This window comes from Amblyraja radiata, chromosome 35, assembly GCF_010909765.2.
Source record: "Amblyraja radiata isolate CabotCenter1 chromosome 35, sAmbRad1.1.pri, whole genome shotgun sequence".
Classification (NCBI taxonomy): Eukaryota; Metazoa; Chordata; class Chondrichthyes; order Rajiformes; family Rajidae; genus Amblyraja; species Amblyraja radiata.
In genome coordinates, this window is record NC_045990.1 from 2,834,713 (window position 1) to 2,860,931 (window position 26,219).

At 39.4% G+C, this 26,219-nt stretch overlaps 1 protein-coding gene and 1 long non-coding RNA gene across 3 annotated transcripts; one reads left to right on the plus strand and one right to left on the minus strand.

The window, feature by feature from the left end:
* Positions 1-1,186: 1,186 nt before the first annotated feature.
* LOC116991915 (heme-binding protein 2-like) lies at positions 1,187-14,716 on the minus strand. 2 transcript variants are annotated; one of them, XM_033050894.1, is made up of 8 exons: positions 14,588-14,716; positions 11,938-11,994; positions 8,886-8,967; positions 8,238-8,358; positions 4,720-4,859; positions 3,627-3,790; positions 3,082-3,117; positions 1,187-2,975 (listed from the first exon to the last, which is right to left on the minus strand). In XM_033050894.1, coding segments are annotated over exons 1-8 (696 nt in total). In that variant the 5' UTR covers positions 14,590-14,716; the 3' UTR covers positions 1,187-2,881. The 2 variants fall into 2 exon arrangements, with proteins under 2 accessions (XP_032906785.1, XP_032906786.1); XM_033050895.1 differs by lacking the exon at positions 3,082-3,117 and having other exon boundaries at positions 14,588-14,714.
* LOC116991917 lies at positions 1,979-19,128 on the plus strand. Its single transcript, XR_004416926.1, has 3 exons — positions 1,979-2,014; positions 19,036-19,039; positions 19,115-19,128. It is a non-coding gene; the product is annotated as an uncharacterized LOC116991917 (long non-coding RNA).
* The last annotated feature ends 7,091 nt before the right edge of the window (positions 19,129-26,219 follow it).

A 26,219-nucleotide genomic window follows, 5' to 3' on the forward strand; every position in this document is an offset into this window, starting at 1 on the left:
ACAGAATGTTCAGAAACCTTCACTTACCAGAAACCATCACTAAGTTCTAGTTACCAGTTCTGCACATATTTTGGACAAATGAGTCTACAATGTATATTACAATGTTTGTTACTAATTATAATTATGATGTCAATTTTCTATAATTCTAGCAAATAATGACCTCCATTGGAAGAGCATGTTCAAATTGTCAAAACTGAATCCAAGAAAATAAAATTGAAGCATGTAATCTTTGTGACTTTTTGCTGATATTTGGAAGCATTTTCCCTTGTACTCAGTGGTACAGGTGTATAACATGCATTGGAGAAGTTTGTTTGTTTTACACAGGCAGGAATACTTGAAAGGGAACATGTGAATTAGGAAAGGAATTAGGCCTCTCGGCTATTTCAGTCTACTCTGCCTACTCTACTCTACGGCACGAATGGCAGAGTAGACTGAAATAGCCGAGAGGCCTAATTCTGGCTGATTGAACTCCATCATTCCATTTATCGGAACCATTCGACCCTTGCTTATCAAGAATCTATCTACCTGTGCCTAAATATTTATCAATTCTGCTTTCACAATCTTTGATGAAGAGAGTTCCAAAGATTCCCAGTAATGACTCCAGACCCCATGAAATTTTCAGGCATTGGTTCAAACGTGAATAAGAAAATCTACAGGAGTAGGGAAACACAATCGTCACTGCACTGTCATTCAAGTTACACACCATTTGACTTGTAAATATATTGCTATTTCTTCATCACTGCTGGGCGTAAAATCCTAGAGCCCCCTCTCACCAACGTTATTGATATATGTTCACAGCACAATTTCAGCAGTTCAACAAAGTGGCTCACCACCAACCTCCCAATGGAAAAATGTGATGGGCAATAAATGCTGGCTTTGTCAGCAATGCCCAGATTTCAACAAATAGATAAATTCAAAAAAGCAATAAATGATGATGGTAGGTAGCCCCACTGTTGGAATGGATATTGGTTTACCACATGTTAAATTAAATGAGATTTCCCGAAATGTACTTACAGCAGCTGAGGCTTTATGCTGACAGCAAATAAAATAAATTTGCCTTATAATTCTCCCCTTACTTCACTGTTTATTTTTCAATGAAGATCTCTGTGTTCAGGTAGGGGATTAGAGTGATATGGAGATGGTAAAACAGCTGGAAACAACATCATAGAAAGACATAAAAATGATATTCAACAAATATCTATTTTATTTAGCACAATGAACTATATAACAGCTTGCATTTGCAAATACAATTTATTATTCAGACATATAGAATATCAAATTCAATATGTGGGCATATTTGAAAAGGTGAATTTTCCCCAAAATGCTTTCCATTTCCTCTAAGAATTAATTTGTAGTTATGAAGAACAGTAAACCCTCGCAATAACGAACCACCGGGGGAGAATGGTTACGATATTGCTGATTATCCGTTGTAACCGGGTGTGGGAGGTAAATAATAAAGATTAACCTAACGCCGGGTGGGAATAAATGCGGCATTGGAGGGAGGGTTAAACCAGCGGGAGTTCACAGGGCGAGGAGTTGCAGAGCCCCTGTCCCCACATGTAGTGCACTGGAGGCGGGCCCAGTACTCATGCCGCCTTCATGCTGCTCACTTTCTCTGCTCCCACAACAGGAAGCATGCCACGTGGCGCCGGCTCATGGTAACATTGAGGAAGTGGGGGGGGCGGTGCAATGGGAACCTCCCTCCATTATCATGCAACAAAGGCACACACTGCCAGGGTAACGCAGTGGCATGCACTGTGTCTGCATCTAACACCCCAGGACCTCACTTTGTAGCAAACGCTGCAACACTCTTCAAGAGTGTTTTACTGTTCGATCTCTCCCCCCCTACGCTGTGCGCTGGCAGCCAACCACTACCACAAACGGAAGCCTCGGTCCACAATAATCGAAATCCGTTGTATAGATGTCCATAATTGTGAGGGTTTATTGTGCAGGTGATGAATTAAAGTTAATTGCCTAATGAGGTGTTCATATTATATTTCAAACATTAGATGTAGTAAACCATTGCGTCCTACAGAGGCTCCAATGAAGCATGACATTTGTTGAATAATTCCATGGTATGAAGTCTCACAACAGAGATTACTGAAAATTCTGACAAGGCTGAAGTAATAACATAGTTATGTTCAATATTGAAATACCACATTACTCAATTATTGTTTTAAGATATCCCCTGGGCAGTTTTGTGGCCATCACCAGCCTGTAGCATCAATTAAGTGCTGGGAAAACTAGAAGATTGAAAACAACAAATAATTATTCAACCACAATTATTTCTCAAAAGCCAAATCACAAAGTTTATTTTGCTATAGTGTCAGATGTTCATATTTTTAATTCTGATAAAGTTCCGCAACCAAACATCTTTAAAAATGCATCAATGACCTCCAGTTGCAAATGGAGTTGTGTATTGGTCAATTGTGTGTGTAACAAAATATCAGTACAGTTTTTTTTTTTGCCAGTAGTTTAAAATGTTCATGTGGTCAATTATCTGTTGAGAGCTGAGGCATTGAAGAGGCAAAAAAGTGAAAGGATCCTGGAAATAATGAAAACTTATTCATCTCTTATAATTAAATATTAACAACTATTAGAATGCAAAAGAAATCCCTCATGCAAAAACGTTTTAGCTTTGGTACAAGAAGCTTAATATCATGACCTATGTTAATCTAATCTCGCCATTTTAAAAGTGGAAAATAATGATCAGTGTGTTTTTCGAGCAATAAGAGTAGAATGTCATCAGCCATGTTCTGTCAATCCAGACTGGTAATAATGGCAATTTCCTTTCTTTGATGCCACAAGCTATGATTACAAATATGATGTGTTTTAGCATGGACCAGACAAAATGTCACATGGAAAGTTCTTCAAGAGGTTCCTATATGGCCAAGTCAGGGTCTGAGGTTGAACATACTGGAGTTCCTTCTGCGATATACCACACTTCATTGTGCCGATCAATTAATGTCATAGGGCTACAGGAAAAATAAATAAAAAAGTTATTTTAATAAAGTCAATTTTTACTGAGGTGAATACTTGCAAATTAACATACATAATGCACGTTACGGATTGAAACATTACCCCCACTCTTTATCTTCAACTTCCACCTCTTCTGAGCTGATGCGAGGAAACAAAAAAATGACAAGGAAGATGGGCACATTCTGTCTCCATAGCCTAGCCACTATTAAAAGTATTCACAAAACGATTTTCCTCTTTTCAGATATTTTGCTTTTGCTTGACTTCTTTTACCATTGCAATTGCCAGGACTCCAATCTCATAATGTGAGAAATTAATTTGAAACATCTGTTGTCCCATATTAGAGCAGCAATTTATCACCACAGTACCGTTCTTGATATCATTATATTAAACAGCTGTAAAAAGTATACTCTACTTCCGTTGGACCTTACTCTCTCATCATTGGCATCTGATATAGGCTGTTATCCTGCACTCAGATTGCCAACTGTGTTGCATAGATGTTCAACAGGTGAAGTTAAAGGATTATCTGCCCATTTAAAATATTTGAACTAAATAAAGGACAGAAAATATCTTAAACCACAGGGGTAATCCTTTCACTATATTATCCAGTTTTACACCAAATTCAATCACCAAACTGGTCATATTTTTACCTGTTGTAGCCAGCACCATAATAATAGCCGGAGACAAATTTCCGGTCAGCTTTACTCAGTTCTGCTTTCAGTCTTGAGGAATAGAATTTTGAATTCCATGTCAGTAACCAGCCCCCAAAGGATTTCACGAAAGCATACATCTCTGGTAAATCAATAAAATAAACCTATTCATATGAAAGAAAAATGATTAGGTGTCGCCAGATAAAAATTAGAAATGTTAAATGACAGGGATCAATTGCTTAATGTGATAAAAGGAATCCCTATATTAAAAGTTCATCGTAGTGATACTAGCACCATAAAAGGATAACTTTTAGGTTTTAGAGTCTAAAATCCAAAACTTAATAAGTTACGTCTAATTTGATAGGCAATTAATGGAAATGTGATGTTAGTCTTCAGAGAGTAAAAGCTTCAAGGGCAAAACTTGTCTCTTTTTCTCCTTCTATACATTGCTAAGCCCGCAGCCAACATTCATGAGTCAATACAATCTAGATTTTAGCATATAAAGAGAATTATTAAAACAAAAATGATTAAACTGAAAATAAATATTCTTGAGTCTAGCTTGTTTTGAGGTAAATGAACAGCGTTGCTGCCTGGATAGACACATTTTAGTTGTGGCATTTCAGTGGCAACTTCTTAAGAAAATAATTTACTGTTGTGATGCAATACATCTATGTAGCTTGGAGCTAATGAATTAATGACAAATTTATAAAGTGCCCAGCGGTTTAAGTTAAATGACCTTCATACCTTGTTGCGTTAAGTTGCTATTATGTGTTAGGCAGATTCACTTTTATCCATAGGCCCCCACTTCAGAATATGTCTTGAAATTAGAGGTTAATTCACTCACTTGATAGCCATGTGAAAAGTGATATTGAATATATTGAGTGCATTGATGCCCTGCCTTTCAACCACTGAATAATAATGTTTCACAAAGAGGGAGAAACAAATGTCTGAAGAAGGGTCTCGACCAGAAAGGTCACCCATTCCTTCTCTTCAGAGATGCTGCCTGTCCAGCTGAGTTCCTCCTGCATTTTGTGTCTATTTAGAAGCAAATGTAATTGGTTCCCGCTCGATATACCAATCTTGAAATACTTACGTCAGAGTCAATGGGTGTTGGGGGATTTTCGTGAAAAATAGCTGGCAACAAAATGTGTATAGTGTAGTTCTTGATTTCCATTATTCTTTCATTTTCAGGGATCTTAAGCAGAACAGGAGCTGTCATGTCAATTTTCTTGCCTGTGTTGAAATAATAATAAATAATTTGGTCATAATCGGTAGAATATATCCCTATATGTCACAGCTTGACAGGGATTGGGAGAAATCCTGGAAAAATAAGTTATAGATGCAGAATATAATCTTCATACTATGTCAATATACTGTCTGCTGCAAATCCTGTGGTCCTAAGCAAAGTCAAGTTGAACAGAAAAGAACGCAAGGTTAAATCAGGCAGTGGTCAGCAAGTATGTTTGATATTAAAAATCATCGATGGGATACATATATTAGAGGCAAGACCCACATTTATTGCTTACTTCTGACTGTTTCTCAACCACAAGCTTGCAAGACTATCTGAGGATAATTTTAACAGAAATTTCACATGGGCAAGACCAGATAAGAATTGCAAATTATCGTCCTCAAAGGAAGTGAAGCACGTGACATTTACAACAATCCAATGGACACTGTTACCAATAACATTAATTCCCCTTTTATTTAATTACAGTAAACCCTCGATTTAATGGACCTCTGTATAACGGATTGATGTATAATGCTGGCACCATTTCACCCACCGCTGCAGCATGGGGCGTCTGGATCACGCTGCTGCCATGTCTATCACTGCCTCCCCGGCTGCTCCAGATCTTCCCCCTTCCAGGCCCTGCCTGTCGCCATCACCACCACTACTACCACCACTGCCACCCTGACCACACCAGGCACCGCCTGCCATCATTGCGGCCACCTTCGGCACCACCACCATAGTCACCACCACCGCCACCCTGATCGGTTCCAGGCTGCGCCTGTTGCCACTGCCTTCACCACCAGCTCAGATGCTCCCCCAACCGTCACTACCACTGATGCTGCTGCCACCACCGTAGTCGCCACCATCACCGCAGTCACTACTGCCATCCCAGCCATGCCTGCCAATACCACCGCCATCACCACAGCCCCTCCCAACACTACCGTCAATGCCGCTGCCACCTCCACCATCACAGCCATAGCTGACGCCACAGCCGCCACCACCATTATCTGCACACCGGCGGGCTGCTACCAATGACTCTGCAATTTCTTGCCTCTCCGCAAGCCACCAGCAGCCCAGGACGGTCAACCCACTTGGATTCCCGACGCGAAACGAAACCCAACCATGTTCTCCAGAGATGATGCTTGATCAGCTGAGTTACTCCAGCACTCTGTGTTAATTTGTGTATTAACCAGAGACTGCAGTTGTTTCTTTATACTACTTATGCAGTGATAATACCATACTTGGTTATAGTGGACAATCGACAATAATGGACACCATTCCCCCCATATGGTCCGTTAGAATGAGGTTACTGTACACAACTAGCCAGCTGTCATGCTGGGATTCAAACTCATGTTTGATCTCAATAGTCCAAATATTAGGATGCTTATCCAGTGTTTTAACCAAGCGTTTGTCCAGTGTTTCGCCTTCATCAATTTTCTTAGTTGCCGCCTCAAAAAAACTCAAATGAATTTTGTGAGGCATGATCTCCCAAGCTGACTACTAATCATTTCCTGTCTTTCCAAGTGAACATAAAACCTGTCCCTCAGAATCTTCTCCAACAATTTACGCACCAATGATGTAAGGCGTACTGTTCCATTGTTTCCAGGCTTGTACCTCGACCTAGTTTTGAACAAGGGGACAACTCCTCAACTTCTGCTATTTCAACAATTGCTAACAAACATGCAAAATGTCTCTGTTAGAGCCCCAGCAATATCCTCACTTTATTCCTTTAGCACCTTTGGATAGATCCTGTCAGACCTTGGTGATTTATTCACCTAATCCTTCCTGATGCAGATTTTCTCCAGCATATCAGCGTATGCAAAATAGAACGTGTGTATTGTGTCACTATACATTTTCATTGGTCTGACACTAAAATAGCCCTTATCAAAGTCCCCTTATAGTTTCTAGTACTGTAATCGCTGTACATTTTGTATCGAAATTAAAGAAAAACTTTGGGAAATAACAATATGTTAACAGAGTGGGTAAATGTGAATAGAACAATTTGATTCACTTGTACGGAAAAAACATTGACACAACTGTTTAGTTTAATGACTTGTGTTTTGTGTTGCAACTTATACAGTATATGCTTCTATGTACATTATTACTATGAGAGTTGCTAAAAGTACCATACTTTGTCACCTCTTCCTCATCTGTGTTTTGTTCCCTCAGTTACTTTATCTACAGAGAAGGGATCAGCCAAAGTATACACACGCATCAACAAGGCACTGTTTTATGTCCATCAGCTTTGTTGATTACTCTTGGAATTTTTGATGTACAATTTTAATAAATTGTAACTTTTTCCAGGAAATGCTAAGAAGACTTGAATCCTACACATTGGTCACTAGTCACTTCCCATTTCATACCTAGCCACTGTTTTAGTCCTAATCTGACTATTTGCATCTGTGGAGACCCTGTGACAAATTTAAGTTCTCATATCCTGACTGTCACAAAGACTGCTTACTTTCATCTTGTACCTCCACCATTTCCTCCCTAATAAAGTTTCTAGCAGCCTTCCTCTCTTCACAAGTTGCATTGCTGATTACCTATTCTGTATCAATACATGCTCCCCAAGATCATTGCACCATTCTTTCTTACCATTCTTATGCTTAAGAGTAACATGCCTATTGTTGTTTTCCTCCAAGATCACATCCAGATCCCTCTAAACTTTGATTCCAGTCATTTGTGAAATGCTTTATTTTTGAAATATAGCAGAGAATGCTATATAGAAATCCCTTTCTTTATAATTCCTTCCTCTCAATTCCTCTGAGTCTCCACCTTCCTCTGTTCCTAAAATACGCATCTTACCACCAACCTGTTTGATGTTTGTAGAATCTTGACACAACCTTTCTCAGTAACCGGGCAAACATATTAATGAGTTTCAAATACCTAAACGTAAAAAAATTGTTTCATTATTTTTAACACTGTTGTGGCTTCTCCATCTTGCTTGATTCCTGTTGTGCCATTCAGGCTGAGAGGATGAATAATGGGGCAGTCTTCTGTCACCTTTTTTTCACGATACTCCGATAAGTTATTCTTTCTCTCTTGCCTATCAATCTCTCCTTAATCCTTTCTGGCATTTACCCGCTCTGAGGGGTATTTTACAGTAACATTAGATTTATTAATGTGCTTGGAATGAGGAAGCAAACCAGCAACGAAGGGAAACCCACATGGTTACAAGGAGGATGTGCAAAGTCTACCCTGACAGTGCACAACACCTAAGATCTGGATCGAACCTAAGTCTTCGGATTTGTAAATCAGCAGTACATTTTTGTAATATTCTGTAATTTCTTGTGTGAAAGGAACTGTTTTGCTTTGAAATATAATATGTAATTTGCTGGTAATTATTGCAGTAACATGAATTGCTATTCAAGGTTATTTTCTACCTTCTTCGTTTTTTCCTTGGATGTAATGAAAGAGCTTTGTGAATCCTTCATAGCTGGCGAATTCCATAAAAAAACTTGTAACGTTGGTTGCTATCCACCTTGATGCTTTATAATGACGGACCTGAATGTGAAGCAGCACATGAAAGAATATGGTTAAACACTAAGCACCTTGTTCACCTCCAAACAGCTTCACTACTTGGCCCATATAAATATAAGATTTAGTCTGAATCAAATTCAAATCCTAATCATATCCAGTATTGAAAGGACAATTGTGTCAATAGCACCATGAATTTATCTATTATGTGTCAGTACTTATTTAGTATGTTGAATACATTCTCTAACAATTGTTCTATTGGATGTATTGTAGAGTTATTTGATGGTGAAGAATCTATGAAGGAACTAATGATAGAATCTGACAACTTCTTTAATTTCTATTTATTCATTATGTAGCAACGGGTGTCAAGGGTTATGGGGAGAAGGCAAGAAAATGGTATTAGGAGATAGAGATCAGCCATGATTGAATGGTGGAGTAGACTCGATGGACCAAATGGCCAAATTCTACTCCTATACCTATAACTTGTGAAAACATTACAAGTCAATGCACTGTATGCTGTCTGTAAATTGCAAAATTGAAAATCTGCATCTCACCTCATAACCTGAGATTTCGCAAATCAGTTCATAATTTAAACATTCTTTTCGTTCTTTGCAGTGAACTGGTCTAGAGTTATTGCTGAAAGAAAAGAACATTAAGAGTGAAGATTAGCCAAGTTCAAGTTCAAGTGAGTTTATTGTCATGTGTCCCTGTCTAGGATAATGACATTCTTGCTTTGCTTCAGCACAACAGAACATAGTAGGCATTTACTACAAAACAGATAAGTGTGTCCATATACCATGATATAAATATATACACACATGAATAAATAAACTGATAAAGTGCAAATAACAGATAATGGGTTATTAATAATCAGAGTTTTGTCCGAGCCAGGTTTAATAGCCTGATGGCTGTGGGGAAGTAGCTATTCCTGAACCTGGTTGTTGCAGTCTTCAGGCTCCTGTACCTTCTACCTGAAGGTAGCAGGGAGATGAGTGCTAAATCATTCTTGAACTCATTTTCCATGTCTGCCTTGTATAACGTGTTAACTGATGGTTACTGTACATTTTTGGAAGATCCATTAACCTCTCTAAACCATTTTTTCCAGTCTTTGCATTTGTTCAGCTCCACCTCCAGCCATTTGACCATCCATATTGCTGTGTTGTATAGTTGGCAGCATTGTTTGCAATTCCCTCAGCCTAAAGCTTTGGAACTTTCCCCTTAAACCACTACAAACAAGCGCACTCTCACTCCTCTCTATCCAACATTTTGATCAAACATTCAGTCATTGTCTTGATTATCTCCTTCAATCGCTTGGTGGTAAAAGTTGTATTTTTATTAATATTTCTCATGCTGAATATACTGAATGAATGCTAATAGAATGACAGTTGTTTTTAATAGTTGTAATAGGATAGGAAATCTAACTTGGAAATAGTCCTTTTGCAGACAATGTTTCAGGGAATTTCTGGGTGTTTGGCCCAAGTATTTGACTCTTTTGTTTTCTTCCCTGAAGAATTAATATTAGCAATTGATAAGGTTATTTACTAGGCTGCACCATCCAATGGACAAGATGAGCATTGAGGAGTGGGATGGTTTAGTTTCAGTAGTCAATTTCAGTGGAGGATGTAATCAATATCTCATTCAATGAGATACCCTTTGGGCATTATCCACCAAGAGTTACTGGATAAGAATTAGCAGCAGATATGTTTGTTTTCCTTAACTAAGATAATAAAACTAATATTTTCAGTTCTAACATCAACTCGAGGATAGGGGGCTTGTAAAACTACATTTAGGATTTGCATAGACAGTAGACAAAAGTGCTGGAGTAACTCAGCGGGTGCGGTAGCATCTATGGAGCGAAGGAAATAGGCAACGTTTCGAGCCGAAACCCTTCTTCAGGTCTGAAGAAGGGTTTCATCCCGAAACGTTGCCTATTTCCTTCGCTCCATAGATGCTACCACACCCGCTGAGTTTCTCCAGCACTTTTGTCTACCTTTGATTTTCCAGTATCTGCAGTTCCTTCTTAAACGCTTTAGGATTTGTATAGCTGTGCTATGTTGACTTAAATAATATACTGTTTAATTAAACATGGAGTCATACAGATCAGAAACAGGCCCTTCAGCCCAACAGTTCTGCCCCGACCATCAAACACTCATTTACACTTATTTTACACCAATCCCAATCTATTCTCCCCTCCATTTGATATAACTTTCACTGCCTCCACCCTCCACCCCCCACCTCCTAGATTTTACCTCTACACCAAAGGCACTACATACTTGGGACAATATACTGCAGCCAGTTAATATATTAACCAGCACGTCTTTGGAACATGAGGGAAACAGGAGCATCTGGAGGAAATAAGTCGGTCGTGGGAGAACATGCGAACTCCAGTCAGACAGCACCCTAGATCAGAATTGAACCTGAGCCACTGGAGCGGTGAGGTCACAGCTCATAGAGCTGCAGCACTTAGCCACGCAACACGCATCGGTGAAGTCTAGAAGCAGTTGTTATTTCTGTTTTCGCCCAGAATTTTCCTTTGGTATTGCAATTTGGTATTGCACTGCTCTACACAGTAGCCAATTCATGGGTACTTTCTGATTCATAGAAGAATGAAGGTTATTGTATTCTTATTGCCAATGTCACACTATAATTAGTCATGGAGGGAGTTAGTAAACTATCACTACTGTAATAACATCAAGGGTTTGCCATCCTCAAGACAAAGTGCCTAATTTTGTGGAGGAATCCATCTTGTGATTGAATTAAAACTGAATGTGCTTTTTTTTACATTGATCTGTGCCCCCACTTTGCTCTCCAGCTTCCTGAGCTGCAGCTCTCTACAGTCGACCCCAGCGTTATGCCATCACCCCATTTCACGAAGACAGTCCACATCACAATTTTCTGTAACACAAAGGTGTGTCATCTGCATGCGTCAAAAATTGTGAGATATAAAAAAATGGTGTCTATGAATCTTTTTTTGCACTCAGTTCCATTACAGCAAATTTTTATTTTCAAATCCCCGATATTTTGGTGTTGATTTGTGATTCTGTAAGGGCGAACCTCCCTTACCGGAACTTCCCAGTGGTAGCATGCAAGTAATTATACTTTTAAAGTATGAATCTATGTAGTCACTGTCGACAACCTATTTAACTGTGAGGGTGTGGCGTTCTGTGGCGGTCCCTGGGGGTAGGCCACTCCTTGGATCATCCCCCTCGCCGATTGAGGGACAGGGGCGTTGGTCTGCCATGGGGTTTCCTGACGACTCCCGAGGGGTAGAGATAAGGGTGTCGTGTGTGTGTGTTCTCGGACTGTTGGAATTAAAAAGCTTCTTTTGAATCCGCCTGGCGTCCGGTCTTTTCCTGACCTTGACCAGGCCACTACAAGGGCAATAATCACTATCCTCATACAATGTCATCATGTGAATTTTACGTCAGAAATCAGCTGAAAATAATCATATGCTTTCTTATAATTCAGCACAAAGCATAAAGTCAGATGTAGACACATGTGGTCCTGCTCCAGTGAAGTATTTTACTATTCCAGACTATATTATCATATTGAAATTGAAGTTCACTCTTCCTTTTTTGTCTTTATCTAATCTATCTATTTTCTGACCTGTTCGAAATTTCCACCGGACCAAATAACAGAAATAGAATCAGTCTCATCCAATACCTAAGGATAAAAAGAAGCAAACGGAAACATGTGAAACATGTACAGAGTTTGCATTTTCATTCTCCAATTTGAAAATATACTTATTTAAGTTCATTATTAAATGAAGATAAAAAAACATGATTGAAAGTATTTTAAATGATTTTATCTTTTCTGTTTATACACGTTGGAATCATTCAAGTGACCGAGAGACACAAATGAAGTTTTAAATCATATTTATTCAGTGATATTACCTCATCACTAGATGGCAGTGAAAGAAGTCAACAATCTTTTTTGGATGCAGATATGGCTGGCAAAAATCAATAATTATTGCCTATTGCATCTAATAAAACCAGGTAACAAAGTAATAGTATAAAGGGTTAGCATCTTAGGAGTTGGATGAGCACTTTTTACTCTGAAGTTGTGGAGCCTTGCAATTAAGTCAGTAAGCCTTTTCAAACCCAAACCTCTTAAACTACAGGAGAATCAAGGGTTATGGGGTTTAGGCCGTATACTGCCATTGAGACTGTTATCTTATTGAACGACAAGGTACATTTCTGCCTCTTTTTATACTGCTGCTGGAACTTGCGTTGTGGAAATTGATTTATGTGTTCCATTACAGGGGTTAAATTTCAAAACTGTTTGGTTGGCTGTATGCCTAGATGTTATGAAAGGCTATACACAGACACAAATCTTTTACTGTTGTGTTACTTTTGGAAGATCTTTATCTTTTGCCAGAACCATTACTGTGTTGTTGGCAGATTTAATTCAGCTGGGATGGATGGCTCTTTTGTGCCACCTATTTTTGCCAATTCACATGGGAATAAATTCTGCCAGCATTTTTTTAACTCCTTCAATGGTACAAATGAAAATTGAAGATCCTCAAACATTTAATTTGCAAATCTTTGCTCTCAATACTTTCAACCAAAACTGCATTGATTCAAATTGGTAACTTTTTCACATTTGTTACTGTAGCATAACTCTACTGTGCTTTCTGTTTAGGCACATTAGTTGGTGCACAGCGTCTTCTTTCTCTTGATAATGCAGTACCTTGAGAAAATAGAATAAATGTCTTAACATTCTGTTAATAATTCTTTTATGTTTTTTGTGGAATTGCTCAGTAGCTGATCATATTCCTTGAAACAATGTTTTGGTGAAAAATTAAAATGGGCTGTAAGTTTGGTGGTTACAGCCATGCCATCATCTTGATGGTTCAAAACTCTGTGAGAGGGCAATCCACAATGCACAAGACTTACTGATCCCTGCACCATTCCCAGTCTACTTTCTGCCCTAAATAGATGGGTCAACCATTGCTTGCCCACCATGGAGATGGTCATGGGGAAGAACTTTCTGAGGCATCTCTGGACATGCTGTTGTCCAGAAACCAACAGGAGCAATTACATAAATATTGTGGCTAAAAGAGCAGATCAGAGGGTAGACACACAGTGCAGCTACCACTGCATCAAGAGAGGATCAACAATTATAGTCTTTATTCATGTGAATTTGGAAGAGTGAAGGATGGTCTTATTTAGATGTATGTTGGCTTGACGGTGTTGATGTTGAGAGCTTTTCACTGGTGGAATAGTTATGAACAAGGGTGCATAGTTCCAATATAGGAGGCTGGTCATTTAAAACTTAGCTGTATAGAAATGTCCTTTTTCAGATCGCAAATCTCTATAATTATAAATATTTAAGGTGGAATAGAAAAATATTACAAAGATAAAGAATCGAGGCCTGTGGAGAACTGAGACGGAAAATAAGTTGAGACCAGCATATATCAGCCATGATCATCTTGAGTGGCAAAGCCGGCTTGCAGGATACCATCAGTACTCCTAATCTTGCTCTTATTTTCTTGTGTTCTTCTGAAATGTCCCATATTTATCCCCACTCCCAGTGCAAGAGGTTAATACTATATCCTCATTTCCAGAACAATAATGTATTGGTCTCATTGAAACCAGGAAGGAGATTCTGGTCTATTGACACCCTTTGCCTTTGTGTACTAACTCAGTCTAGTGTCTTACACTCTTTTACTTAATATGATTGTGCCTAATATATAGTAGGATTGTCATTGAGTTGTGTGCAAAAAAAATCACTGTACTTAGGTGCGCATGACAATAAGTTGCCATTGGACCATTGGAATGAGGAAAGGGTAGGAAATTTGAGTTGGGGCAGAAGATCAACTGAGACCTTGTTGAATGGTAGAGGAGGCTTGAGGGACTTAAAAGCCGACTTCTGTTCTTACGAGGGAAGTTATTATACACTCAAGTGCTTTAAAAACCTTAAGAGTGAGGAACAAACCACACATTAGAGAGTACATAATGGACGTATAATAATTTAACCTGAATAATCATAACAGTAAAAGTAACTCAACGGCAAAGCGGTTGCAGCTGAAGGTTAGTGCAAAATATCAACTTTGCATTTTAAAAGTTTGAATACATATTTGATGATGGAGCTATATTTAACCCAAATTTAATTTAATTCTAATTAAACAAGAATTTTGCAACATTCATCCCATTTTACATGTCACTAATATATAAACATACTCACATGCAGCGGGTTACTGTTTTAAAAATACAATTACTGTTATTATATCAAGAAAATATATTTTAGGACTCACATTGTTGTTGCCTAGGGTTCTCTCTCGACGCTTCAGTGTATTGTTGCTGACTCTTTATGTAGTGCCTACCAAACTGCAAGGGGCGTTGTATACAATATAGCTTTTATAACAAGAGGGAGTTGTACAAATCATGTTGCAGCTTATTCATTGAACATGCAAGAACAGCCTCCAGTTGTTTTGTAACCACTTTGTGCATGTGAATTCTTGCCAAGGTTTCATAATGGTTATAAAACCAGAGCTGGGGAGTTTTTCCCAGTCGGATTCTGATGGGTTACGTATTCAGCAAAAAATAACATTGGGAGGCAGGAACTGCCCTTAAATTTATGAACCATGATCAAAAATGTCACAATGTCATGTTTGCAAAACATATAATCAATCAATCAATCAATCAATCAGTTTTATTCGTCACTTGCACATAAAGTGCAAGTGAAATGAATTTGCCAGCAGCAGTACAATGAAAAAGAACACACAAAAACACAATAAGAATTTAACATAAACATCCACCACAGCATTCATCACTGTGGTGGAAGGCACAAAATTTGGCCAGTCCTCCTCCATTTCCCCCCGTGGTCGGGACCTCAACCCTCCGCAGCCGCCACTGCGGGCATCCAGATGAGTAGACAAGGTAAGTTCTGAAATGGTGCCTCCCCACCGGAGACTGCGGCTTCAGGTTGGTGTAGGCCGCAGGCCGGCGGTCGAAGATCTAAAGTCCCTGCCGCGCTGCAGCCAAAAGCACCACAGGGACGGCGGTCAGAGCTCCCCTTCAGGGGTTCTCGGCGAGGGACCCTGCTCCTGATGGCAAGTCCACGCCGCGCCCGCGGTAAAAGTTGGCTGCGGGCCGGTGGACGGAGCTCTTCCCCTCTCGGGTCCCCAACGACGGATCCCAGGCCCAGGACGCCGCGCCGGTTGGAGCTCTGCAGACCCCGGCTTCAGGCTGCCGCGGGCCAACAAACGGAGCGCTCCCCTCCGGCGAGGGCTCGCCCGCTCCGCGACGAGAGTCCACGCTGCGCCCACTGCTGAAGCCCCGGGCGCGTCTCCGGGAAAGGTCGCACTGATCCTCGGTGTTAGGCCACGGGGGAGGCGACATGGAAAAACATGGAAAGAGGCGACCAAAGCGGTTTCCCCCTTACCCCCCCACACCACCCCCCACATAAGACACATAAAGAAACATTTTAAAAATACATTTAAACACACTAAAAAAACATTTTTAAGTTGAAAAAACTAATGCGCTGCTGGCAGGGCTGCCACCTTGCAGCGCCCCCACCGACCTCTTTTGGTGGTGTAATAATGGTGGTAAATCTTTGGTGGTAATCAAAGTTCCCTGAACTTACAAGAAAACATTTTTTCTAACTTTTCCACGTGGAAACAGATCCCTTGCCCCAATTGCCCACTCCGACCAACATGCCCCATTTACACTCACCCCAATTGCCTGCGTTTGGCCCTTATCCCTCTCAACCTCTCCTACCATGTACCTGTCTGAATGTTTCTTAAACGTTGTGATAATACCTGCTCAGCTACCTCTGGCACCTCATTCCATACACCCACCCTTGTGTAAAAAAGTTACCCCTCAGATTCCTATTAAATCTTTCCTGCCTCACCTTAAACCTATGTCCTCTGGTTTTCGATTCCCCCACTTTGGGCAAAAGACTGTGTCTACTCAATTATTCCTCTCATGATTTTGTACACCTCTATAAGATCACCCTTCATCCTCCTGCACTCCAAGAAATAAAGTCCAAGCCTGCTCAACCTCTCCCTATAGCTCAGGCCCTCGAGTCCTGGCAACATCCTAGTAAATCTTCTCGGTAAATCTCCATACCATTTTGCCATAAACTGAACACAATAGAAGGGTCTCGACCCAAAACGTCGCCTATTCTTTCTCTCCATAGATGCTGCCTCACCCGCTGAGTTTCTCCAGCATTTTTTGTCTACCTTCGATTTTTCCAGCATCTGCAGTTCTTTCTTAAACAATACTCTCCATGTGGCCTCTAAATTATTCTAAATTAATTCTCCATAATAAACATGAAGAAGCTAAAACTATGCTGCTGTGTGGTGCAGAAAAGCTAGGGCAAAGAAAGGAGAGCTTCTGGAGGAACGTATGTTGAGTTCCTTTCCCTCCATAGTTGCTTCCTAGTCTGCTGAGTTCCTTAGTTTCTTACTCAAGATTAATACATCTACAGTCTCTTGTCTCCAAATTTTAAACTTCATGCTCAGTTCTCCTCACCCAGAGAGAACATTTGTTAGTTTAGTTGTGATGCAGTACATAGTGTGTATGTATTCCGTGTCCCTCACCATCTTCCAGTCCCGCCTCAAGACCCATCTCTTCACCTCTGCCTATCCTTAGCCCCACGTCCCCGTCCCTTTTCATCTGTGCATTAATTGCCTCATACTGTGTTTTGTATTGAATTCTGTCTTTACTTTGTGTACTAGTCATGTCTCTACTATTTATTTCATTCCCCTTACATGTTTTTCCTCTACATGCTCAATTTTTGTAAGGTGTCCTTGAGACTCTTGAAAGGCGCCCATAAATAAAATTTATTATTATTATTATTATTATGTAGTACAGTACAGATAAATTGTTTGCAATAGCACTGATTACATTGTTAGGTTTAAACAGGAGCAGCTAAATCAGAACAGTGGTCGGTCATTTGTGAGGAAGTAGCGGGAATAGATTGAAGAAGCAGCTAAGAGGATTTAAAGAGCCTTGAACTATTATTAAAGATATACTGAGCACTGTTAGCCTTATAATAATCTGAATACAATCATTATTACACAGCAACTCTCACTTCTTTATTCTGCTACGTTTCCAACAAGTATCAAGCATTTGAAACCATCATTGGCACAGTAATAGAATTTTAAATGCTCTGACAATATGAGATATTCTGCAGATAGACACAAAAAGATAGAGTAACTCAGTGGGACAGGCAGCATCTCTGGAGAGAAGGAATGGGTGACGTTTCGGGTCGAGACCCTTCTTCAGTCGATATTCTGCATTTGTATTAGGATTTAAAAAAATATGAACCCTTAAGTAAACTATGTCCAATCCTGGTACAGTAGCAGAAGAATACATATATGTTCTTCATCTTTTGTAACTCCCAAAGAGCCAGCTATCAAATATTGCCAACATTAGAATATTATCTAACTGGTAAAATTAAGCAAAGGTTCCATGACGTAGGATGAGCTGGGGGGCGTGGCGTGATGCACTTCATGACACAGAACATGACAGAAATATATATTTTTTAATGTCCCCAGGCACTTCAGTGGCGGATTAGCAATCAAAATTCAAAAGTAATATAAGGGCAGATTCTGAAATGCCAAATCAAAGATTTAAAAGTTTATCTTAAAGGTAAAATGAGGTTTTGCATGCATAGGGAGTTCACATTTAGTGGAGGTAAATTTGGATGATGTACAATTGAAGTTTTGACTTTCATGTCTCTTCCCACCATTGCATCTGTCCTGAACCGATAGTAGATTTTAAAGTGAACAGGGACACAAAAAGCTGGAGTAACTCAGTGGAGCAGGCAGCATCGCTGAAGAAAAGGAATAGGTGGCGTTTCAGGTCGAGACCCTTCTTCAGATTGAGCGTCAGGGGAGAGGGAAATGAAACATCACCTATTCCTTTTCTCCAGAGATGCTGCCTGACTCCCCGAGTTACTCCAACATTTTGTGTCTATCTTCGGTGTAAACCAGCAATCTGCAGTTCCTTCCTACACAGTAGATTTTAACGTAATGGATTAGTTATATGTGAACCTATTTAAGGTGGAACATTCAAAATCATGGCTTAGTATTGGTTTGAATGGATTCATTTGTTGTACTTGAAAACTCAGTAGAGGTGACCGCTCTGACCATAGGATTCAGATTAACAATTCATGTACCATCAGTCCATATATGAGTTGGTTTCCTCTATTTATTTGCTATTGTGCATGTTGTGTGCAGACAGAAAATAAATGTGCCATATTGATTTTTGGCATAGGTACTGACAATGAATTAGAGAGGAGGCTGAGGAGGCCGTTACTGGTGATTTTTCTTACTCTAACCATTCAGTTAAGAATAGAATCACATGTGAAATGCACAGCACAACAGCATACTGCGTATTACACTGAGTGTTATATTCCCAGGCAAGCAGACAGGCAGATGTGATAGTCCAGAAACCCTTTTAATTGACCCAAACGGTGAAGATTAATGCATAGGATGATGTTGTGATACTTAGAGTTGGAACTGAGCTTCCATTGACTCTACACTATTTAAATTCAAACTCTGCCCCTGCTAACATTCAAGTGTTTGTTCCAATTCCATTAAATTATTTCAAAAGCTTGCAACATCTGAGATGAAACTGAAGTAGCTTGTTTCAGCCTATCTTCCTCGCCCTAGAGAGAATTCAACTCTAATTTCAATCTAGTTTTTGGTTTAAAATTTGCATCATCAAAATTGGTTAGAGTAAATCAAGTCAGGAAAGTTGTTGTCCCTTGTGTCATATGAATGGGTTGGTGGATCAAATTGTCTGTCAGCCTTCTACAGATATTCTGGTAGTTTAATGAATAATTTTATTTTGATTCCTCACTGACAGTCTTGGCCTCTCATTGTCTAAATTACCACAATTTATTATTACAAAGCCTGAAGCATTTGTTTGACCTTGCTCTTGATTTAAATATCATTATGGACCTTCAAAAATCCTGCTATTTCTGCTAATTGTGCATCTAACATTTCTGCCAGAGCTCTAAATGCAGTTTCAACTAATTGAATACTTGATTTATGATTTCTTAATTAGTTTCCATTTAAAGGTCAACCAGGAAGTAAGGGTGGGGCCAAGGGACTGGATGTGTTGGATTATGTTAAACCCCATATCCCCAATGAATAGAGAGAATGATAAGTAAAAATTCACCAAATGCATTGCCTGTAAATACAGTAGCTCATCCATTCTTCCGCATTTTCATGACAATGTTTCTGGAGGCACTAACTATGCTTGACTATACCTGCTCTCGGATTGATTTTCATTTTACAAAGTCTCTTTGTGTGGGCAAGCTTTCACAGGTAGCAATCCTTTCATAAAGTTTGCCCGTTCTTTTGTCGTGTATGTAGGAACTCTACCTTTCCAGGAATAGAAAAATGAAACTACAATTGTAATCGAGCAAAGGAAACAATTTCAAAACGTTGTGAATTAGACTTTGCTCAAGTTGCAGCCACAATGTTCACTGGCACAATAGTCTGAATCATGCTTTTCAAAATTTAATAATGTTGAATGGTACAAACTCTACAAATTGATTTCAAGGGAAAGTAATGTTTTTGTTCATAATTGTTGCTAATTGTTCTTATTAGAGATGGAGAATCACATTTCTGAATTTCTTTTGTCATTTTCTCTCTTCCCTTTGGACTGCTTATTGTCACCAATTATATCACAAACAAGAGAAGTAGGCATCTGTTACAGTGGTTTAGAAATTGGTTTATGTCTGTGACCATAATCTCACCATTTTACAATTCAGATCTTACCCTGATGGGTAGATAATATGGCAGACATATTCCATTTGAAGGAAATAGATGTCTGCTAATTTTCTTCAACTCATGTTCTGCAAATTGATTAGGGGCTGTGGGAACCACTAACATAATTATTTATCTATGAGGAAGGCCAGAACAAGTGTTAACTTAGAATGAAACATGACCTTAGTTATCGTGTCTATTGATATTCATGAGGTCACTCAGAGGAGACACTGTTTACTGGTTAAATTATTTATTTCAACAGTGTGTAAAGCAATAAGGAAGCACTGGATCACAAGAGTAGAACTCAAATTTCAGGAAGTGACACAGAGTTGGTGCACAGCAGAAGTCCAGACCCATGGAATCTAGTTACAACTGTTAGAAAGATTTACCTAATGCCTCAAGCCCAATAGCCTATCTTAATGGGCACTCGTTGAACTTGTCATACTCTTTGAATGCATCGGGCACAATAAGGTCTACTTCTACTATCACTTATGACCTTATGACCTTGGCACTGCAAACTATCACTGCAAACTTACTTATCAAATTGCTCACATTGTCATTCAAATCATCACAAGCACCAAAGGTCCCAGTATTGATCCTTGCAGTGCACCATTTGATGTCAATTCTGTCTTTCTCAGCTGTATTTGTTCAGGTATGAAGTGTTTCAGTTATGTGTAGAGGCAGAAAAATCTGATTGGAACGCAAACTGCAGATGCTGCAAATCCAAAACAATCAGAATGTTGAAATGCTCGGCAGGTCAGGCAGCAGTGGGCCAAGATTGAGATGAGACAAGCATGTTTCCTGCAACTTAAAGCACACCCCCTCCCAGCTCTCCCACAGCCCACTGCCTCCGCCTCTTCTTTTCTTCTTTCCATCCCCACATCAGTCTGAAGAAGGGTCTCGACCCGAAACGTCGCCTATTCCTTTGCTCCATAGATGCTGCCTCACCCGCTGAGTTTCTCCAGTATTTTTGTCTACCTTAGGTGCCATGAATAGTAAGGTTGTGGATGGCACTTAAATTGGTGGTATAGTGGACAGTGAAGAAGTTGTCTAAGGTTACAACAAGATCGAGATCAACTAGGAAAGTGGGCAAAGGTAGGAAAGCAATTTTGTCCCTTCCCACATTTCGTAGAAGTGTTGAAATACATGAAAGAAAATATGAAGATATAAAATAAGAAGAAACTTATTCCATTGAGAGATTAAAGAGCCTGTAACCAGAAAATTGGGATTATGAGAAGGAAGAGCCAGAGGATTATAAACAGGAAAATGAGGAATATTCAGACAAAATAACATCTTATCAGTAACCTTATCTGCCACTTAGTTCACTCCAGCACACAATTTCGGAGGATTGACTGAAGAATGGGAGGAGCGATAATGAGATATTATTTTACACCACGAGATGTCATGCTCCAGAATGTATGAGCCAATTCAATAGAAGCTTTGAGAAATAATTTAGATAAATACTTGAAGTGAACAAAATTAAAGTGATCCAGGAGATGAGCAAGACAAAATTTACAAAGCACAAAGTGTTGGAGTAACTCAGCGGGTCAGGCAATAACCAGAGGACACAAATATGGAAGACATTTGGAAATCTCGGAGACAAACTTTACAGCTCTTTTAAGAACTGGAAGAGGTACAAAGTCGTCCTATGCTATATTTATAATTTTGTGTATTACATTTTGTAGTTGGACCTTAACAAGTCGTTAAGATTTGGTAAACATTGGGCCTCCGTTAAGGCTAAATTATTATCAAATCATGATGTTTTTAGCACCAGGCTGTCGAAGTTAATAAGGTCATGACTATTTAAGGCACTCAGTTAGCCTACAATCAAGTTCAGTGGTGGGACTAAGTGGCAGATAAGGTTACTGATAAGATGTTATCTTGGCTGAATATTCCTCCTTTTCCTGTTTATAATCCTCTGGCTCTTCCTTCTCATAATCCCAATTTTCCTCACTCTTCTTTAACTGCATTCAACTAACCTTTACAAGCTATTTTGGAAAGCTGACAGTGGCCTAAATTGTATATTTAGATCCTAGATGCAGCACTAATTTGGTCTCGCTCAACTCCCAAACTAATTTCTTCCTTTAGATCTCTCATCAGATTGCAAATTAAGGGATATGGAAATACGATGTTTGCTGCAGCACATGACTTGCAGCTTGCAACTCTTTCTCAGTTGAAAGACATGTGTGGATAGAACATGCTGCAATCCCTTTGGTCATGCACATGAACACCTGGCCTCAACTCTGCTTTTCCCAGTGAAGCTGCAGAACAGCAGCTCTGCATGCAGGTTTCTATGAGTGAGAGACTCACCCAACCCGTAGGAGGAGTGTCAATATATTTATTTTCATTTATGTCATTGCTGGTGTTGCAAATTATGACTAGTGCTTCAAGGAATCATTAGTTCAATGTAATCTTGAAATTGGTAAGTTTCGTTAAAATTTAGTTGTGTTGAATTCTGGATTTGTTTTCTCGCATATCGTTCACCTCTGTTCTTTGCTTACAAGTTCATAAGTGATATGGGCAGAATTAGTCCATTCAGCCCATCAAGTCGGCCCCACCACACAGTATGCATGTGTATCTGATTATATGTGTAGGAAAGAACTGCAGATGCTGGTTTAAATCGAAGGTAGACACAAAATGCTGGAGTAACCCAACGGGTCAGGCAGCATCTCTGGAGAGAAGGAATGGGCGACGTTTTTCGGGTCGAGACCCTTCTTCAGTCTTGGCACGAAATGTTTTCAGAAAAATTAAAAAAAACAGGCTTGCTGGAATTCCAAACTATAAAACAGTTGGAAACACACAAAACGTCAGACCACATTTGTGGAAAGGAAACATAATCACCGACCCTTTTGCAGAACTGATGGTCTCCCATACATTTAAAACATGGATGGATATTTAAGATGGATTGCATGCAAATTAAGAAAAAGATTTATTGAAAATAACAGGTAAGTGCATTAATATTGCAGAAGTTATAACATCAGTATTGATTCCCACTGAGTGTTGCCCTTAGGCATGGGAAACACTGCTAAAGATTGCTGTGGTTTGACTATTGCTTTAGCTGCAACCCAACTTGGCAAAGAGTCCACTTGGGGCACACCATGTCAGGGATACCCCATCGCATCCTTCTCCTAATTCCCTCCTCCGTCTCTATTCCCCATCTATATTTTTGTCCCACTATTTCCACACTCCCTTCCCTTTAGCAACACTCAGGGTGTGGGGTGTACACCTTTAAGGGGAGAAAACACAATTGCAATCTCTTCAAGTATGGATGTCCCAATTTTATGATGTTTGTTTGTTTTGTAATTTCCACCTAATTTATTCCCAGTCACCACTGACGAGGGAAGTTAAATACATGAATAAACTCGGGAAGTTAAACACATGAATAAACTCAGTGCAGGCTTACATTCACAGTGTACAAGTATCCATGCCAAATGTCACTAATCACCTGCAGGAAATACTGTTGACGGATTCCGTGACCTTTTATGTATTTGCTGATGGTCTTAGGTTACACTTTCATAAAATTCCTTCTATCAGCTTTTGACTGGAGGAGTATGGCTAAGTAATTATCTGCTTCAAAGGTTCTGAAAAATCCCTCAATATGGATTAAAAAGAGTCCACAATGTTTATCATAGGGTAACAGAGCAAAAACCTCAGAACTATAATTATGTTACCACTAGTCTTGTTATCACGTGGGAGAAATAAAAGCAGTGAGATATGTCGACATAATTAGCTCACAGATACAGACATGGAAGACTCCAGGGAACCCCTTGGTTACGGCAATTTGGATAATGGAAGTTCACCCTTAAAGAATTCGTAAATTACTACCAAAATGTCTGGGATCTAGAATAAGGATTCATTCTTACGAAATGTATGTGACAAAAGTAAATAAATACAAATTTAAATATTTACAACATTCTTCCCAGTGGTAATCCACAAATTACCACCTACCACCACAAATAAGACCAATTTAATCCTATCTTCTATTACTAATTTTCAATTCATTATGCCTAAAAACCAACCATTTAAAAATGTGAGTTTATGAAAGGTTTTCTGAAAATCAAAGTAAGCCACCCCTACTAGTTTTCTCTTGTCAATTCCTCCAGTTGCATACTCAAAAAAAACTCCACTGGGTTAGTCAAGTATAATTTCTCTTATAGAAATCTGTTGATTTTGTCTAATTCTGTTAATATTTTTCAAGTATCCATTTAACTTATTCTTTATCTCTATCTTATTTTTTCACACTACGCATACTAGATTAATCTTAATAGGGATGGCTGGGAGATGGCATCTCAGCCAATTCCTGAAACTTTAAAACAGTAGACTTGCTGCTTTTGAGAAAGAGAAGACATTGAAGGATGTTCATGGGCTTTCTAATCAGTAAATAGAAATGTTTATGAGGTTGAGGTGTCTGTGTAGAGCGAAACGATTAACATTTCAGATTGGTATGTCATATGAAGGTTCATTAAACCACAACATTCACACTGTTTTCCTCTCCATAAATGCTGCCTGGCTTACTGAACATTTTATAGCACCCACAATATTTTACTTTTTAAAATAACAATTGTCACGTTTTCATATTCAGTCTTTTCCAGTTCTTGAAAATGCTTAACAATGAAGGTGGAAGAATGTAAAGGTCTGGAATATTAAAAACGCTGGTTCCATTTGTTAGGAACAAGTCTAAATCTGCTACCAGTGACCCTGTGAGGAATTAATAAAATTAGCAACCTCTGGAAACCTTGAAAATTACTTCTAGTTTCTCAAAAGAAAAAGAGTACAATGGACTTTGAACCATCCTCCAGGCCTGCTGAATGTATCTGTAAAGTTAGACTTAATTAGCATTTCAGAATGATAAGCTTTCCTCATAACTGTGTCAGTCCATTATATCATCCAACATTCATTGATTTAAGATTGATTGTAAGCTTCAAGGAATATTAAAGGATATCGCTATCACACTGATATCCAGTGTAAAGATAGATGTAACAATTATCTAATCTAATTCCAGTATTGCTCCCTTTAAGATAAACAAGTAAAACTAAATTATATTAGTCTCTGGGTAGTGCTCCTTCCATGGTTTGTCTGGTCACAGTCTTGCCTCTGAATCAGAAGAATTTGTGTTCAAGTCCCATTGTCTGAAAAATTGTTCTGGTCAGGACAAAATGAAGTCAATGGAACCAAATTTCATAGTGGAGAATGTCTTAGACGGAAGTACGTGGGGGAATAGGATTAATGAGATGCTTTGTGAGAAGGCATGGAGTCTTTCCAGATGAAAAATATAAAAACATGAATAATATAGTGTAACGTCATAGCCTGTTTAATGCAGCAAGCAGGATGAAACTCAAGGCGGATGTGCATAAGGTTGATGCTCCATAGTGTGGAACTGAGGGCGTGTTGCTCTGTCAGTGGTGCCATGGTTCAGGTTAAGTTCTCTCATGTAGATATGAAAGATTCCAGAGAAAAATAGGGTGAATTGTACCTAGCATCCTTTCGAGTTTAGTTTAGTTTAGAGATACAGCAGGGAAACAGGCCCTTCGGCCCACTGAGTCCGCACCGACCAGCGATCCCCGCAGATTAACACTATCCTACTACTAGGGACAATTTACACATACACAAAGCCAGGCACGTGCCGTGAGTAATTACTCAGGGTAGGCTGTCAGTCGGCTTTAAAAAAATCTTAAACCGCGCATGCGCAGATTGTTCTCTCCGTAAGCTGTCAGTCGACTTTTATAAAGTCTTCAAAAGCCAAATCTCTTAATAAAGTACCATATTTCCCGGCAATTAAAACGCACCCCCATTTTGAGTTGCTAAATTTTGAAAGAAGGCTGGTGGGACATAGAATTTCTCACGATCAAAAAAATAAAAATAAAGAAAGCAATTTGCCCAAGGCTTCCAGATCTCATTCATTCTGAATTACTGAATGGGTGGGGGGTGGAGGGTGACGGCAGGTGGAGAGATGGTGGGGAAAAATGGGAGCACACCAGGACAAGTTGAATCAGTTGTGATCTTATTGAATGTTAATACTTGTTCAAGGGTCCAATTGGAGGGAGAGTTCCTTTCACAGCGTGTGGGGAGCCTGGTCAGGGGTAAAGTTGCGGGGAGGGCAGGAGCATTGAGACCGAGAGGGTCAGGGATCATGCCAGTAACTCACTCACTCACCGCTGCT